General features: G+C 50.6%; 1 protein-coding gene across 2 annotated transcripts in view; it reads right to left on the bottom strand.

Moving 5' to 3' along the window:
* Positions 1-17,489, bottom strand: part of MIPEP (mitochondrial intermediate peptidase) — a 1,848,751-nt gene that overhangs the window by 223,076 nt on the left and 1,608,186 nt on the right. For both annotated transcript variants that reach the window (XM_069639422.1, XM_069639423.1), the window contains one exon: positions 15,419-15,492. In XM_069639422.1, coding sequence (XP_069495523.1) covers positions 15,419-15,492 — 74 coding nt within the window. The remainder of the gene's footprint in view (positions 1-15,418; positions 15,493-17,489) is intronic.

The following is a 17,489-nucleotide window of genomic DNA, read 5'->3' as shown; positions in this document are numbered from 1 at the left end:
TTTCACTTCAAACAATAAATTCTACAACAGTCTTTCTTTACTATTACGGACTGCCTGGTATACTCTCCTGCCAGGAATCCTCCTATGGGGTTTTCATATCTCCTGGTAAACATCCTTGCCAGGTATCGCCCCCCTACCCTCAATGTCAATCTCTTTACACAAATTCAGGTGCCTGATATACTCTCCCTGCAAGGACCTTTGCAAAAGTTCACAGGGCAAGGGATTTCCTTTCTCGCTGCTTTTCCTCTCACAGGCTTTGCTTCCCAATTGCCTGGTATTCCTCTGCCAGGGCTTCTGCAAAAGTTCAAGAGGTAAGGGGGCTCCTTTCTCTCCCTTTTTCCTCTCACAAGCTTTGCTTCCCAATTGCCTGGTATTCCTCTGCCAGGCCTTCTGCAAAAGTTCATGAGGTCAGGGGTTTTCCTTACTCTCCTCTTCCTCATCTCAGTCCTTGAGGATTTATGGGAGTTGGAAGTCCATAGATGTAAATGGACTTCTTAGACGTGGTTGCTCAAAAGCTTTACATAAAGATACAGCAGAACCATAAGATGGTACATATGAGTTGTGAGTGTTTAGGTCATGCCTGGGGTTTTGAGGAGTGGGATTTTTAGGAAAGAGTTTCTGACTTTTACTATAGGGTGAAACTGTTAGATAACAGGCTCTCAAGAACTTGGGTATTCTAGTGTCTCCCTCCAGGAAAAGGTATGTGTGTGGGGATGTGAACAAGACTTCCCAGTACATGACCTAGAGATGTCAGGAGCTATTACACTCAATGTTCTCTACTGTGAAATTTCTAAATTACATTTAATAGCTATAACCTCAATTGCTTGATTCACCCTTACTAACATGTGGGGTATCCAGTGTAGACGGTTGCCCTGCACATAAGGTGCTGCGGCCTGCCGGCCCAGATTTATTGCAGTCTGATAAGGTACGTTAGCTACAAAATCAAAGTGGGCTTTCAGAATAAAGTGGTCACTTACGCCTGTCTTCTAAATTATAAAGCTAGAACAGTAGGCCAATAACCAAGGTCCCACAAACACAATCAATCGCGGATACACTTCGGAAAGACAATCTGAGTTGAGGTCCCCTGCCGCCAGGATATGCCCTGTGGGTGTAGTATTCTACCAGTCCACCACATACGAGGAGATGGATGCAACCATCTCTGTTATAGCACCCATACCCTGGTGCCAATTGATGTTAACAATCAGCACATTCACATCCATAACAGTTGTAAATCTGATGTGGGTGGCCAACACCCCAAAACAAATGTCGATGCTAGAAACCACCTTCATTGATGGGGTCTAGGGTAAAAAAAAACACCATATGGGTGGCCATTCGCACCTTGTTTTGTGGGCTGCTGGGCAACACAGTAGCCATCAAAGTCAGGCTCTACCTTCAATCAACTCTCTTGTAGGACAATCGCTGTATGTAACCCAAGTAAACAGGCCAAAGATGGATTATTAAACAAATGAACATGACCTCTAGAATTAAAGGAAGCCACCAAAAACAGGCCAATCGTCAAATTCGGGGCCTTAACCAACAGCCCTTGCTCCCCAAGTTGAGACCTCCGAGTCCAACTTGAGGAAGATGCCAGGAGCCATGACCAGCCTCTAGTTTCCTCAAAATTCAAGATCTTTCTCTGTAAGGCCATTATTTGATCTTCCACTGTTGCACTCTGTCCCAATTGTTGTGTTGTCTTTCCTTCATGACCTTGTGAAGGCCCCTGGAAAGGCCATCGCTCTGCAGAAGGTTAAAATGGAATGGCAAAAGATCCTAGCCCAAACATCTGAGATTGTCTCGCTCCTTCAATAGCATGTCCATGACCATTTTGGATTTTACATAGATCACTGCTTGATCCAATCTGCAGCGATCAGGAAAATGTACTCTATCCAAGTCTCCAGATTTGATACCTCCCAACGATGGTATTTCCTGTAACGACGACAGTACGTTTGGGTGGGTAAAATCAATTAGCAGGTTTCTGGAATTACACTTTTGATCATTACTGTTAGTCTTGTGCTTTCTTCTGAAGTTAGTGAAGCGACTTCTGCAGACCTAATGGGAAATGAGGAAAACGGTCCTGTCTGCTCATCCTGCAGTCCCTAGGGCCAACATGTGGCAATTGGGACCTGAGGGGGATAGCAAGAGCCTTCCTCTGTACCTGCATATTTATATTGGAGGTTTATAGTGTCTGGCATTCGGCGTAGGCTGAATGCATGGCACCGCAGGAAAGACTTCCATAGCCACTAGTGGAGGCACTTTGGGCGCAGATGAGGTACCCTCCACCACAGGAGCAGACTCTGCGTGATGGCTTGACATGGAGCCTGGCGTGTTACCTCCATCGAGGGTCCCAACCACTCCAGCTGAGATAGAGCTGCCTTCACTGCACTGTGTGAAAACAAGGACTTAATAAAATGATGTGCTCCTTGGTTTTTTTGCATATTTGGACGATGCCTGTAGTTCTATTTACATTCACTGGTGGTGTTTCAGTTGGGCCCAATTTCCTGGACAAAAGAAAATCCCTTGCTGCGACATGCAGATCCATATGCTCAAACTTGAACAACAGAGATTCAAACAATGCTGTGTTGGTTTTTGTCTCTCCATGTATGACTTCATAGAAGGAAAACAAAATGCATAGGACCCGATTTATCTCTGTAAATTGGATCATCTCTCGCCTCACCTTTACCATCCTCAATTCGAAGTATCATCCCCGATAACGATCGCGGAGGAAGTGGAGTGGGAGAAGGTGGTGGCGAGGAGGCGAAAAAAACTGTACCCGAGGTACACTGGCCATTATGTAGTGTAGTAACTGAACAATCTATCAATCTATCATGTCACAGGGAGTATCCCCCATGGATAGGTCTAAAGACTCCTTTCTGCAGTTTCATGTGAAAACATGTACATATTCTGTTGCCAAACATTTTTATTTATTCAGAAGACTTGGATGATAAAAAGCTTGATGTCGGCATGCAGGGGCATGAAACAGGCCAACATAAGCAGCCAGAAAGCATCGGTGGAAATAGTTGGTGCTGTTTTGGGAAAAGCTTTGAAGTGCCACCAGAAAGTGCCGTAGTTTACATTTTAAAGAAGTGCAGCTACCCAAACCCCAAAGTTCCTGCCCAGCTGAGGGTCAGCTTGCCCCCTCTCCAGGTGCCAGTCCTGATGATCACCCACCTCACTCATGGTTGCCTTTGGATGACAGCTGTTGGCTCGCCACTGCCTCAGAACAGGAGTGAATGCAGTTATTCCCCTGCCCCTAGATGTGCTTACCAAGCCAAAGCTGCTGCTGCGTGATAATTAAGCAATATGCCCCGAGCGGCTGGGGCATTACCTGACTCAGTAATGCCCCCGCTGCAAGGGGCATATTGCTATTAGTACCCCGGCCCGCAAGATCTGCGTGATCGGGGCACCAAAAGCAGTTTTTTTCTGTCCCAAAACATTTCGGGACAAAAAAATAAAATAGAAATAAAAATGACCAAGAAAATGGCTGCCGGTAAAGGGAAAACTGAGTCCATTTTCTCTTTCCATGGCGGCCATCGGGAACGACGCTCGGGGAACAGAAGTGTTCGCAGCGCGTCCGCTCCCGAAAGACAACAGAGAAGGTGGTAAGTGGGGTTGGGGGAGGGAAAAGAAAGAAAAAAAAAAGGACACACCAGAATCCCCGGCAGGGGACGATGGTAGCCTCCAGCCGTGTGGAGGCACAGAGCGGGGAGGGCCCAGCTTCGAGCCTCCACACGGCTGGAGGCTGCCACACCGCCCGCCGTGGACAAAGGAGGCAGAAGGTAAGTGGGGTGGGGAGGGCAGGGAGGTGGGAGGAAAGGGGAAAAAACAAAACCTTACCGGAGTTCCCGGCGGGGGGTGAAGGCAGCTTCTCAGCCGTGGGGAGGCGCTGAGCGGGGATGGCCCGCTTCGAGCCTCCTCATTGGCTGAGGGGCTGCCACGCCCCCACACCCCCTGCCGTGGACAAGGTGGCTGGAATCCCGGCCAAGAATCGAGTCCAGCAGAATGCGTGTTGCATTCTGCTGGATTCTCGGCGGGTACTAATAGAGAGTAAACACGGCACATTCAGAGACAGACTCGCGGCCTGAAATGCATTTGTTTTGCTATTTCTTAAACAAGTCGTAAAGCTCACTGTGAAGGCAGAACTGATTGCGGATCAGGGTGCAATGACTCACGGGTTATGGGAAAGAGGTGTTAACATGTAAACACTGGACATCGGCCCACTCCCCCGCACTCGAAATAGAAACACAATTGCGAGTTCTGCTTTTAACGCGGCCTGAAGCAATGCCTTTGTTGGTGACATTTGTTAGCAGCTGTGTCTCGTTAGAAAATATTCCACCTTTGCACGGAGGTGGACACAATATCCAAAGACCACAGATTTGACACTGTAACTCACATTAGATGCGCACAATGCAATTTGCATGTCATTTTGTAAGCAAACTTCCTGTCGGAGGAGCCTACATAGAACAGTGAATTTTCAGGCAGCCTGCACCTTATGTCAGCATGCTGCACAAAACATGGCCACCACCACAGTACGGAACAAGTTACTTACCTGTAACTGTTGTTCTCCAGCATGGGTCTGGCATGGATTCACATGCTCATGAATATTCCCCGTCGTCAGGCTGGGAATCCTCGGTAAAGAAAAAACCAGTATCAGTTTCGTTTCTGATCTGTCTTTCGTAGTAATAACCAATCACTGGTCTCTGCGTCATACTGACCACAGCCAATGACTGCCCTCTACCTAAGCACCGCCTCTGGCAGCCATCTTCAGATTTGGAAGCACGTGAAGTGGCAGTATGACCAAGTGAAGAGCCGCAGAGGGGTAGGCGGGAGGGTTCGCATGTGAATCCATGCCAGACCCATGCTGGAGAACAACAGTTACAGGTAAGTAACTTGTTCCTTCTCCAGCATGGGGTATGGCATGGATTCACATGCTCATGAATAAAGACTACATAGCAGTACACACATGCACAACCACGGGAGGTGGCAAAGGCTCAACATTAAGCAGTACATCAAACTCAACATTAAGCATCTTACCTCCTCACCAGGCTCACCTCAGGCGAACAGGTTGCGCAGCACTGCTTGGCCGACCCTGGACTCCTCCCTGGAATCCCGATCGACGCAGTAGAATTTCGTGAAGGTGTGCGTCGACCTCCATGTAGCAGCCCTGCATATGTCCAGCAGGGGCACACCAGAAAGGAACGCCGTGGTAGCTGCGATCACTCTGGTGGAATGGGCTCTCGGACGGCCAGGCAGCGGTCGGTTTGCCAACCGATGACAGTACATGATACAGCCGGAGAGCCATCTGGAAATGGAAGCCTTCGAGAGAGCCTTCCCCTGATTGACAGGTCCAAAGTTCACAAAGAGTTGTGACGTCTTCCGAAAACACTTCGTGCGGTCCACGTAGAACTTCAGCGCTCTAGCCACATCCAGCGAGTGCAAAGTCCTCTCAGCCGGCGACGAAGGCGACGGGAAGAACACAGGCAACACCAAGGGTTCGTTGAGATGGAAGTCCGACGGTACCTTGGGCATGAAGGAGGGGTGCGTCCTGAGCACTACCCTCGTGTCGTGAAAAGTCAAGTACGGGGCCTTGCAGGAAAGGGCCTGGATCTCTCCCACCCGTCGTGCGGAGGTGATGGCCACAAGAAACGCTGTTTTCCACGACAGAAACTTCAACGGGGCCGAGTGCAGAGGCTCGAACGGAGGTCCCATGAGCTTGGTCAGCACCACGTTGAGCTCCCACGCCGGGGCCGGAGCCTTCACCGGCGGGAACGATCTGAACAGTCCCTTCATGAACTCTTTCACCAGACGATGAGACCACAAGGACGTCCGGCCCGTGGTTCTGGTGTAACGGGAGATCGCAGCAAGATGAATCTTGATGGACGCGTGTGCCAGTCCAGCTTTGGCCAGCGTCAGCAGGTACGGCAGTACCTGGGGAGCCGTAATCCGTAGAGGGTTAATCTTCTGTGCGTGGCACCAGACAGAGAACCTCTTCCATTTGTGACCGTAGCATTTAAGAGTCGAGGACGCCCTGGCCTTTGCAAGAACCTCTCTGCAGTCGGCCGGTATGTCGTATCCTCCAAACTCTAGCGCTGCAGGAGCCAGGCCTGCAAGTTCAGCGATTTCGGGTCGTGGTGGAGGATGGCGCCTCCTTCCCTGGAGAGTAGATCCGCGTCCAAGGCAGCTTCATTGGCGGGGACGCTGACAAGTCCAGAAGGTCCGGGAACCATATCTGCCTCGGCCACGCAGGTGCGACGAGGATCATCCTGCACCTTGACCTCTTGAGCTGGTTGACGAGCCGGATTAGCAGTGGCAAAGGAGGGAACGCGTAGAGGAACAGGCCCTCCCAGGGGAACGAGAAAGCATCGCCCATGCTCCTCGCCTGGGGAAACCTGCTGGCGAACCTCCGGCACTTGGAGTTCGTCGCGAACAGGTCGATCTGGGGTGTGCCCCACCGTCGGAAGAGGCGATCCACTAGATCCTGCCGTAGTTCCCACTCGTGGCACGAGCGCAGCTCCCTGCTGAGTGAGTCGGCGATGGTGTTTTTTATCCCTGCCAGATGAAACGGCACCAGAAACATCCTTTGGGCGACTGCCCAATCCCACAGGTCCTGCGCCTCCTTGGACAGCCCTGGGGACCTGGTTCCGCCCTGTTTCCTGATGTAAAACATGGTGGTGGTGTTGTCGGTGAAGATCCTCACCACCTTGCCCTTGAGGGACGGAAGGAAGGACCTGAGGGCCCAGAACACTGCACGGAGCTCCAGGACGTTGATATGGAGGGACTTCTCCGTCGGGAGCCAAAGGCCTCTCGCGTGCAGATTTTCGGTGTGCGCTCCCCACCCTTCCAGGGAGGCATCCGTGGTCACTGTCTCCTGGTGGTCTGGGGTCTGGAAGTCCATGCCCGCCGTCAGATGCGCGCGGTTGCCCCACCACCGGACCGCTCGACGGAAACTCTCGTCGAGTGTGATCCTCTCCTCGAAGCCGCCCGTCGTTTGGATCCAGCGCGAGTCCAGGAACTCCTGCAACGGGCGCATCCGGAGCCTGCACATGGGAATGAGGTAGATGCAAGAAGACGTCATTCCGAGGAGGGACTTGATGGACCTCACCTTGGCCGCGTCGGAAACCAACATCCGCTGTACCTTGCCCAGGATGGACCTGGTCCTTTCCTCCGACGGGGAGGCCAGAAGGGACACTGTGTCGAGCTTCGCTCCCAGAAACAGTGCGTTTTGCGCGGGTACCAGGTGGGACTTGGCGTAGTTCACGGAGAATCCCAGATCCGTGAGAAGTTGGACGGTCCTTGCCGTGTGCTCCACGGCGAGCTCCCTCGTCTTGGCTCGGATGAGCCAGTCGTCCAGGTAGGGGTAGACGTGGATCCCCTCGCGGCGCAGCTGCGCCGCCACCGGTGCAAGGCACTTGGTGAATACCCTGGGTGCCGACCGTAGTCCGAAGGGGAGGGCTTTGAACTGGTAGTGACGCCCTTGGACCACAAACCTGAGGAATTTTCGGTGCCCCTTTAGGATGGGAATATGGAAGTAGGCATCCTCCAAATCCAACGACGACAGGAAGTCTCCTTCCTCCAGCTGACCCAGGACGTGCTGGAGGGTGACCATCCGGAACTTCTGCGCCTTGATGAACTTGTTCAGACGTCGCAGGTCTAGGATGGGGCGCCATCCTCCCGTCTTCTTCTTCACGAGGAAGTATCTCGAGTAAACTCCGGAGCCCCGAAGCCTCTTTGGGACGAGTTCGATGGCGCCCTTCCTGAGCATCGCCTTTACCTCCAGGAGAAGCTGAGGGACGTGAAGCTCTTTCCTGGCCACGGGGGGGACGCGCGGGCACCTTCTTTGAAACTCGAGCGCGTGGCCCCGGGCTAAGGCGTCCAGCACCCAACGGTCGGTGGAGATGGACTCCCACACGCTGACGAAGCTCGCCAGCCGGCCTCCCACCGGGGTGCTTCGGTGGGGGCCCGACCCCACGGCCGGTTCAATCCTGTTTCGACGAGGCTTTGCCGCCTTGACCTCCTTGGCGACGACGGCGGGGTCCGCCAGACTTGCCTCGTCCTCTGTAGGCCTCCTGAGACGACGAGCGGGCCGCTTGACGGTAGGTGGAGAAACCGCCGCCGGAACCTTTGGAGGCGCCCTTGCCTCCGCTGCTCCGAAAGGGCGTCCGTCGTTGCTGCAGAACCCCAAGGGCCCGGGCCGTCTCAGTGTCCGCTTTAATGGCCTGAAGGGAATCGTCCACTGTTTTCCCAAACAGGTTGTTCCCATCGAACGGCATGTCCAGGACTCTGGTCTGTACGTCTTGACGGAAGTCTGTAGCCTTGAGCCATCCACGCCGCCTAAGGCACACGCCGTTGCCCAACTGGCGAAACCCAGTGTCGGCGATGTCCGTCGCAATAGTGATGGCGTGGTCCGACGCCACCTCACCTTCCTGTAGGATCTCCAGGGCATCCGCCCTCTTGTCGTCCGGTAGGAAGTCCAGCAGGGGAGCCAGTTTGTACCATAGCTCCCTGTCGTAGCGGGCCACGATAGCCAAGGCGTTGGCCGCTTTAATCGTCGTCGCTGCAGATGAGATGACCCTGCGTCCCATAGCGTCCAATTTCTTTCCCTCGCCGTCCGGTGGGGAAGTCGATGTGGAGGCCGCACCCCCCCCCCGCTTTCTTCCTGGCCGCCGCGGAGACGACGGAGTCCGGGGTAGGCTGCGCCCGGAGGCACAGGGGGGCCGCGTCCGGGACCCGGTACTTCTTCTCGTACCGGTCTCTTCTAGCTGGCGTCGTGGAAGGGTTCTTGAGGAGGGCGAGGCCCTCATCCCAAATGTCGTTCAGTAGAGGCACCGCGAGGACCGTCTTCCTCTTGGCCTCGCGCCGTTGATAAAGGAATCCTTCCTTTTTCTTCTCCTCAGGGCAGAGTTGGAAAAGCTCGGATGCCCTGGCGATCATGGAGTGGAACGATCCAATCTCGTCGGGCGGAGAAGCCCTGGTGGGAGGTGACGACGGTAGATCCTCGTCGTATACCTCGTTGTCCGTACCCGTCGCTGCCGTGTCAGTCCCCGTATCATCCCCTCGGGTGGACGGGGAGGAGGGCTGGACGGGGCACGACGGCTGAAAAGGAGGTGGAGGGTGAATCCTTCTTTTCTTGGGCGGGGGAACACCAGAAGGTCCCGGTTCAGGATCCCCCGACGGGAGAGGTTCCTCCGTCGGCAACGGTAGTCTCGTCCTTATCTCTGAGCATAAGGACTGTATAGCCAACAAAATGGCCGCCGAGTTGTCTTGCGGCGCTGGCAGAGGGGAATCCGACGGGCAATAAGGGGCCCCGTCGCCACCCTCGACGATGTCGTCGTCACCTGCGTCGGGATCCATCCCGACGGGCCGGTCTTCTTCCACGCCAAGGCCGTGGCTTAAGACCTCGATCAGCTCTTCCTCCGAGGTTGAGGCCGAATCTACGACGACGCCCTGCCCCCCCTTTTTCTTCCCCGCCGGGGATTTCACGGGGGTCCTATCGATGGGCACAAAAGAGGACTCCCTCCGAGGTGGCAGGGAGACTCTGACCCCGAGGTCGCCACCACTGGTGTAGCCTCCACAGGCTGAGCCAGGGCCGCCGCGACAGTATCGATAGAGGGCTTGGCCGGATGGATTAAGGCCTTCACCACCTTAGGTGCGCTCACCGCCTTATCCTTGAGGGGGGGGGACACTGCCTCGCTCCCCCTCCGATGGGGCCTTCGAGCTCGACCGGGGCCTCTCCAGGAGCTTCGCCCGGTGCTCGCCCTTCCTCTTACCCGACCCAGAGCGTTGGCTCGTGGCTGAAGGTGCCGGGGAGGGAGCGCCCTGCCTGGCGCCCGTAGAGCCCGACCGTTCGGCGCTCCCGGGGCCAGCGGACTCGCGGTGCTTGGCCTTGTGTTGGACCCCCGTCGCCGGGGCGTCCTCAAAGGTCTTAGAAGACCGCTCGGATTTCTTCCTCTTCTTCTCGCCTGACGGGCTCTTCCCTTCCAGCCAGTTGGCGAGGCGTTGATGGCGGTCCTTCATGGTCCGCTCCGACATATTGCAGCAAAACGCACAGTCCTTCTCCACGTGCGTCTTGTCCTCATGTAAGCAGTAGAGACAAAAGGAGTGTTCGTCCTCCTTAAAGACGTTCTGCAGCTGGCATCCAGGGCAGATCCTGAACAGCTTTCCGGGCGTCGAGCTTCCCTTCTCCTGGGCCATGTCCGGGCCTGAGAAGCTTCTGGAGTCCTCCAAAACGTAGCTCGACGAAATCTTCACCCTTGAGGGGCGCAGACGAATCCGACACGGGTCCCCGTTGATAGGATGGAGAGTCGGTGAAGCTTGAGGCTCTTTTGACCGAAAAAACGAAGTTTTTGAGAAAAAACGTGAAAAAATAGCACTAACACTCGAGAGCAATAGCACGAGGATCCCAACACATGACCGTGCGGTAAAAATCTGAAGATGGCTGCCAGAGGCGGTGCTTAGGTAGAGGGCAGTCATTGGCTGTGGTCAGTATGACGCAGAGACCAGTGATTGGTTATTACTACGAAAGACAGATCAGAAACGAAACTGATACTGGTTTTTTCTTTACCGAGGATTCCCAGCCTGACGACGGGGAATATTCATGAGCATGTGAATCCATGCCAGACCCCATGCTGGAGAAATTATTTTATCAAATTCAACATTGAAATGTGGACAGGTTTCAAGTCCTAAACAAGCTCCCAAAATGCAAATTACTTTGGCTTTTTACAAAAAATTGTATATTATATATATCTGAAATTTAACATTAGTGTTTTTGTGAAGTCATTTCTTACATATATTTGAAATTCGCTCTACATATACATCGAAAATATAAATGGAAAAAATGTGGTAGTCGCCTGAAAATGTATCATTTTATTTGGAAGATTCGTGGTATATTTACCATTCAACGATGGCCGGCTTGTTTCCAGAGAGTTTCCTTAGAGACAGTCACCCAAGATAGCTGCCTCCATGGAAGAGCTCACACAAAATCAAAGAGTTCTGAGATGGGCAGGAATGGGTGGGATTAGCCATAGGGATTACAAAGCTATGGGCAGGGAATGGGAGGGATTTCAACTGTGTATCCCTCCTCAAATGTCATCTCCATTGGAAAAGCATTACAGACCCTCATTCAAAGCCCATATTTGAAGCTCTTAAGTTAATGACAATAGTTTTGGATTTTAAGGTAGCGCTTTCAGCTCCACCAAATAGCCCAAACTAAAAACGAAACAATGTCACCTCTATCTGGTAAGAGATTCAACAGGGATCCTTCAATGCCCCGCCTGGGGGTGTGGGCTCTTCAGCACCAACCCTTTAATGACACCAGGTTGCTTGTAGCTCCCGCAATAATGATATGATATAGGATATTTTATTTGTATTGCGATCATACACAAGTGTTTCAGAGCGCAACAAGGCAAGGGAGGGGAACAAAGGAAGACAAAACAACGATCTTACTAAGCCCAGCGACATTGAGAACACGCAAGTGCAGTGGGGATATAAGGAGGGGGGGAGTGCAAGGGAGAGGGGAGAAGTGGAAAAAGCTGAGCAAGGGGTACAACAATACAAAAAGGTAGTGCAGCCAGCAAGGTGGCAAGTGCCGGTTTTGAGCGCAGACAAGGGGTGTCTGGTAAGTGCAGGTAAGGGGACTGTAGGGTAACAGATACAGACCGAAGTGCAAGGGTGGCCAAGGGCAGTGCGGGTGAGAGGCTGGGTGGGCATGGACCTGGGCCCGAAAGCAGTGGGTAAATCATGGTACTGTGTCAAAGCAGACAGATCAGCAGGGGAGAGGGAGAGCGAAGGCAGAAGCAAAGAGGAAGGTCTTGAGGTGCATTCAGAACCGGAGATGGTTCTCCTCAAGTTTCAGAGTGGCAGGGAGGCTATTCCAGAGGGAGGCCCCTGCTGAGGAAAGAGGTCTGCCACCAACTCGTTTCTTGGAGAAGCGACAGATCCTGAGGGACTTGGAGGTGGAGGAGCGAAGAGCTCGACTAGGAAGGTATTTACGGAGGGAAAGTTGAAGGTATGTTGAACCCAGGCCTCAGAAAGCCCTATCGACAATGCAAAGGGTCTTGAATTTAATCCTTGCAGCCACTGGGAGCCAATTAAGAGATTTCAGGGCTGGAGAGATACGATCCCAGGGCTTGAGGCCAAGGACAAGTCTTGCAGTCCTGTTCTGGATGAGTTGCAGAGGGCGGAGAGTAGAAGCAGGCAGATTTAGAAAGAGACTGTTGCAATAGTCCAGCCTAGAGGGACCCAGAGCTCTAGAAACAGTAAGATTCTGGGGGAAGGAGAGGAAAGGAATAATACCTTTGAGGAGGTGCAGTTGGTAATTTGACTTCTTAGAGACATCAGAGATGTGAGGAGAAAAGGAGACTGTGGAGTCGAAGATGGCCCCTAGGTTTTTAACTTTACAGGTGGGCGCAGGCGGAGGGCCAAGGGAGGCTGGCCAGAGAGTGACAGGAAAGGAGGGTGCAGGAGTGCCGATGAGGAGAATCTCTGTCCTACTGGCATTAAGGCAGAGATCATTGGAGGCACACCACTCCTGAATAGAAGAAAGACAGTCAGAGATGAGAGGAGGAGAAGAGGTAGCAGATGGAAGCCTGAAAACAAGTGTCATCCGCATAGCACTGAAAGTTGGAGCAGAGAGCGGCAATGTGGTGGGCAAGGAGTGCCAGGTACAGGCTGAACAACCAGGGAGAGAGGTTAGACCCCTGAGGAACACCACAGGTAGAGAATGAGATAGAGGAAAGGAAGGACCCAGGTTGGACCTGGGAGGGTCGATCAGAGAGGAAAGAGGTCAGTGAGGCCATGGCCTGCCCAGTGATACCCAGGTTATCACAAAGACGGTTGAGCAGGGTGGCGTGATTGACCGTGTCAAAGGCAGAAAAGAGATTGAGAAGGATGAGGACAGAAGGGATGTTAGAGTCAAGGTTGGAGAGCAGGTCTTCACGGATGTTCAGGAGAGCAGTTTCCGTGCTTCTGGCAGTTCTAAAGCCAGACTGATGGTCATGGAGACAACCAACAGAGTCAGTGTGAAGATTAAGCTGGGAAATGGCAAGCTTTTCCAGGAGTTTGCCTAGGAAAGGAGTGATGGTGATCGGGCAGTAGTTAGCTGGGCATGAGGGGTTGGCTGTGGGGGTGCACGAGGGAGTGCTTTAGTGGGGTGGGGAAGGCTCCGGAGGCAAAGGAGTGGTTGCAGAAGTCGGCCAGAGCAGGAGCAAGGGTGTCAATGTGGTCCTTGATGGTTTTGGGGAAGAACCTGTTTTTACGAGACTTTCATAGATTGGACTTGTCTCGAAACCTTATCAGGTGAGAACAGAGGAAAGGAAGAGAAAGAGGGAGGGGTGGCTGCAGGAGGGTCAGAAATTGCAGAGGCAGAAGGGGGGAGGAGGAGGAGAGGACGAGAGGGTGGACAGGATGACTGGGGTTTTTGAGTTGAAATGAGGGGCAAGGCCATTGCAGAGGGCCTAGGAGGCGACAGGAGTGGTGGAGACTGCAGCAGGGTTGGCAAGCTCCTTGCATATTTGAAAAATGTCGGCAGAGTTGTTAGAAGCCGCAGAGACGCAGGCTTGGATGTGGGCTCTCTTCTTGGTTTGGATAAGGAGCCGGTATTGCCTTTGGAGCAGGCGGCAGGCCAGTTTGTCAGTGGATGCACAGTAAGCACGCCATTTCCTCTCAGCGCCCCTACACTTTCGTTTACGGGTAGCTAGGTCAGAATCATACCAAGAGTTACATTGCTCTGCTAGCTTTCTTGGACTGCAAAGACCCACGCAGACCTCACCATTGGGCAGTCACAGAAACTGTATGATGTCTTGCTATCCAACAACAGCTACTTTTAAAATAGTCCCACATTACCACCAGCCTCCCATTACTCATGCCACCACACATGGCTACTGTAACTGTCAGGTCTACACTATCTGTCTTGAATCTAAAGACGCCATCACACTCTGCAGGCTGATAACATTGGCATGATGTCACACCTCCCATACGGGCAAAAACCGCGAAGACCAGCATTTAGCTTGGGACTGCAAGCAGTCATGGCCTTCCAGTAGTGGAACAGATGTGTTTAAACATATACATAAGTTACACTTAGTGACCTACCAAAGTGTGCGTGGGGGAGGGGGAAGTTAGATGAGGAATACTTTAACCTCTAAGAAACATCCAGAAATTAAGCAATGGTGCATATCTAATACTGTGGCAATGTTTGCTTGCCAAGACAAAGCTGAACAATAGCTTGAAAAAGCAATCTTGCACGTGTCCATATCTTTTCAACTGAAAGGGCCTCATTACGGTTCCGGTGGTAAGCCTACCTGTGATACCAGCGGCTTGCCACCAGACCCGTAAAAAATGTACGGCGCCTGACTTCCCGGTGCCACCAGGCTATTCCGAGTCCAGCGGCTGGGAAGTCAGGCGCCAGTAATTTTGTAATTCCCCATTCCCATTGTGTCCCATAGGACTCAATGGGAAGGGGGAACACGGAAGCGCCGGCACCGTTAATAACGGTGCCGGCGCTTCCGCGAAAGTCTGCGGGCAGGTGTCGTAGTCTTTGAAGAAAGAAATGAGGGCATAGCAAAACGTATTTTCTGTTTAATAATAGCATAGGCAGGTTAACTACTACAACTCACGTGGACATTACAGTTGACTGATTACCCGTTTGAATCTAATGAATACAGTTGCACCATATGTAGGTCTGAGGCGACTGATCATAACGCTCAAGCAGGAAAAAAATTAATATTTTTCTGATCAAAAAAACACAATTACGATAATTAGACACCACCTGAAGCAAAGAAGATGCAACTGCAACGTACAAGCCAACAGCTGGATGCAAGAGAAATCATTTGTAACTAGTCATCTTCAATGTACGAACATTTACGAGTTTGAATGTATTGTCATCAAAACCAAATGTCTTCTGACAGCGGATCTAAATTGCTGCCAGAGGAAGGAGTGGACACTCATTTACAGATTGGACACTGAGTTCACTAAAACAACAAATGGGCTAATTTACAGATAAGCTACCGGTAGGTAGTAATTCGGGGTTACTCTTGATTTACTCACAGAGAAAGCATATTCAATTGACCAACAAGTTACCATGCATAACTCTGACTTACCCCTGGAAAGGGAAGAATAATTCAGAAGTAAGTCAGGGTTACTATCAAAACGTCTATGTGAATCAAAGAGTCACTCTTGAGCAGTGCTTCTGGCAATTTCTTTGCGAGTTGGTGTCCCAATGTACCTCATTTTAGCATCGCATAGGGAATGCAAACTATTTTTCATTTGTGCATGGGAAGCCAAAATGAAATCATAATTCATAGGCCGTTGTAATGAACAAATATGTTGTTAAGGGCTTGCTAAAACAAAACAAGGGATTGGCAAACAGCTTCCTGCAAAGCTTTATAAGAAGACTTTTTTTTGTTTTGAAAGCGAACACGCTGGTTACCTTGAACCATGAGGATTGGCTCTTTTCCACCGCCATGTGCCAACATCTCCTTGCGATAGCGCTCTCCCATGGCCCTGAGGGGACAAATGGATACCGTTACAGCCACCTGCATTCTCAACACGCTCAGCTTTCAGACACAGCTGCCACAGCTGTCTCTGGTTTCTTTGCAAGGCTGACATCGATATAGATTTAATGAATTCTGGCATCCCCAACAATGGGTGCCTTCATCACACGAGGATTCCGAAAACCTAGTTCCGTTTTTTTAAATTACACCACACTGAAGGACACGAGATGTACTTGATTTCAAAGCACGTGACATTGTCTAAAACGGATAACCTGCTACCGTTTAGACAGTGAAAATGCCCCCGCATTCTTTACCAAACTCTAACAAGCCGCCTTGCAAGCCTGGGACTGGAGAAAAAAATAGACACAGTTAAAGTGAATATAGCTGTTTTTTTTAAATCGCATGTTCCTCGTTCTTCGTTAAAATTTGACAACACTACATTCTCAAGAAATTCCACACACCAACGACGTTGAAAATCAATTTCATGCAGGTAAAATGTACACTCGGGTTATTCGGAAAACTTTCTAAATTTAATAAACAATGATGCGGTTATTAATATTTTTATGTTTTCAGTAAATTACGATATGTCATGCTTAGTGAGCCAGCAGAGTGCACAAAACCCTTTGTATACATAACCTGGGGTGCTCATACCATTGCTTTGTGTGTACTTAGTCAGGCGTAGTCTCCACCATAAAACAATCAAAATCTCCTAAACACTGAAAACGGAATAATCCCACCTCAAACCACTCTAGCCTGCACCCTCCAGCTATACCTCACCTAGCACCCCAAGTTCAACATCTTTTCTCACCCTTCCAAACATTCCCCCACCCCAGTCCACTCATATGGCAACATCAACCACCAAATCTAATTACCTTGTTGCAATGCCAACAAGAACTACAACTGACATCTTTAACATTGCTCTCCTAATTCCTCCCGAGATTCCACACTTCTTGAAATGTTCCCATAATCGTGCAGAAAGGAAGGTGGGATGAAACAGTGGTAAAAGATTGCTTTATAGAGGGAAACTTGGAAGGACTGGGCGCCTTATTTGTGAATTCTCCCCAGGAAGAGTGTCAAGGAAGCAGTCCTTTGAAAAGGTATGCAGGTTTGCTCATGTAGCGGCCTTCCAGCTTTCCATCAAAGGAACCCCTTTACGCAAGGCATAGCTGCCTGATCCCCAGTGGAATGAGCTCCAAGCCAAAATGGCAATTCTTTCTTAGAAAGCTGATATGATGATGTTATGCAAAAGACTCACCACTGTGCATTGGTCTGCTTACAAATTGACATTGCCTTTCGTTGCCCAGCAAATCCTAAAAACGGTTTGCCATCAGAAAAAAAAATCTTCAGTTCTAAATATGCAGAATGGGGATCTGCACCTTAGGCTCTCAAGAACGTTTGGAATACAAATCACATCAACCCTAGCCATCAAACTCAATAATGAGGCTTTATAGGACCCGTAGACCAAAACATCTTAACTGCCACACGTTGCAGACCCCTGATGTAGAATTTTATAGACTGCTTAGAGTCAAGCCAGTAGAATCTCTACGCCATCTTGTAAGGATGAAGATCATAGCTAGATATCATTGAATGATTGGTCTAGCTTCTCTCTTTTTCCATAAAAGACACATGAATATCACTGTTTTAGCACCATTAACATCTTTAGGTCTGTAGAAAGCACATAAGCAAAGAATTTGAAGCAGCCAAAATAGTTTTTTACACTCAAAAGTGGGAACATTGATTGGACTTGGTATTCTGTCTTCATTGTTTTGACTTGTATGAAATATGTCAAAACTGTTTCGTAGATATGGTGTGTTAGAACAGAAAAAGTCACACTTTACTAACCCATACACACAATTTTTGCAGAATGTTGTTTGTCTGAATATTTTTTTTATTAAATATGTCTATTTTGTACAATGGTTTTGAACCACGAATATTATAAATAACATTTCCTTTAACATAAATGAATACATTTATATTTTGAATAAGAAAATCCTCAGTTGACTAAAA

The sequence above is a fragment of the Ambystoma mexicanum genome, chromosome 7q (assembly GCF_040938575.1).
Source record: "Ambystoma mexicanum isolate Mex_15411 chromosome 7q, UKY_AmexF1_1, whole genome shotgun sequence".
In the NCBI taxonomy this organism is placed as follows: Eukaryota; Metazoa; Chordata; class Amphibia; order Caudata; family Ambystomatidae; genus Ambystoma; species Ambystoma mexicanum.
Note: the sequence above shows the minus strand (reverse complement) of the source record. Positions and strands in the feature narration are given on the sequence as shown.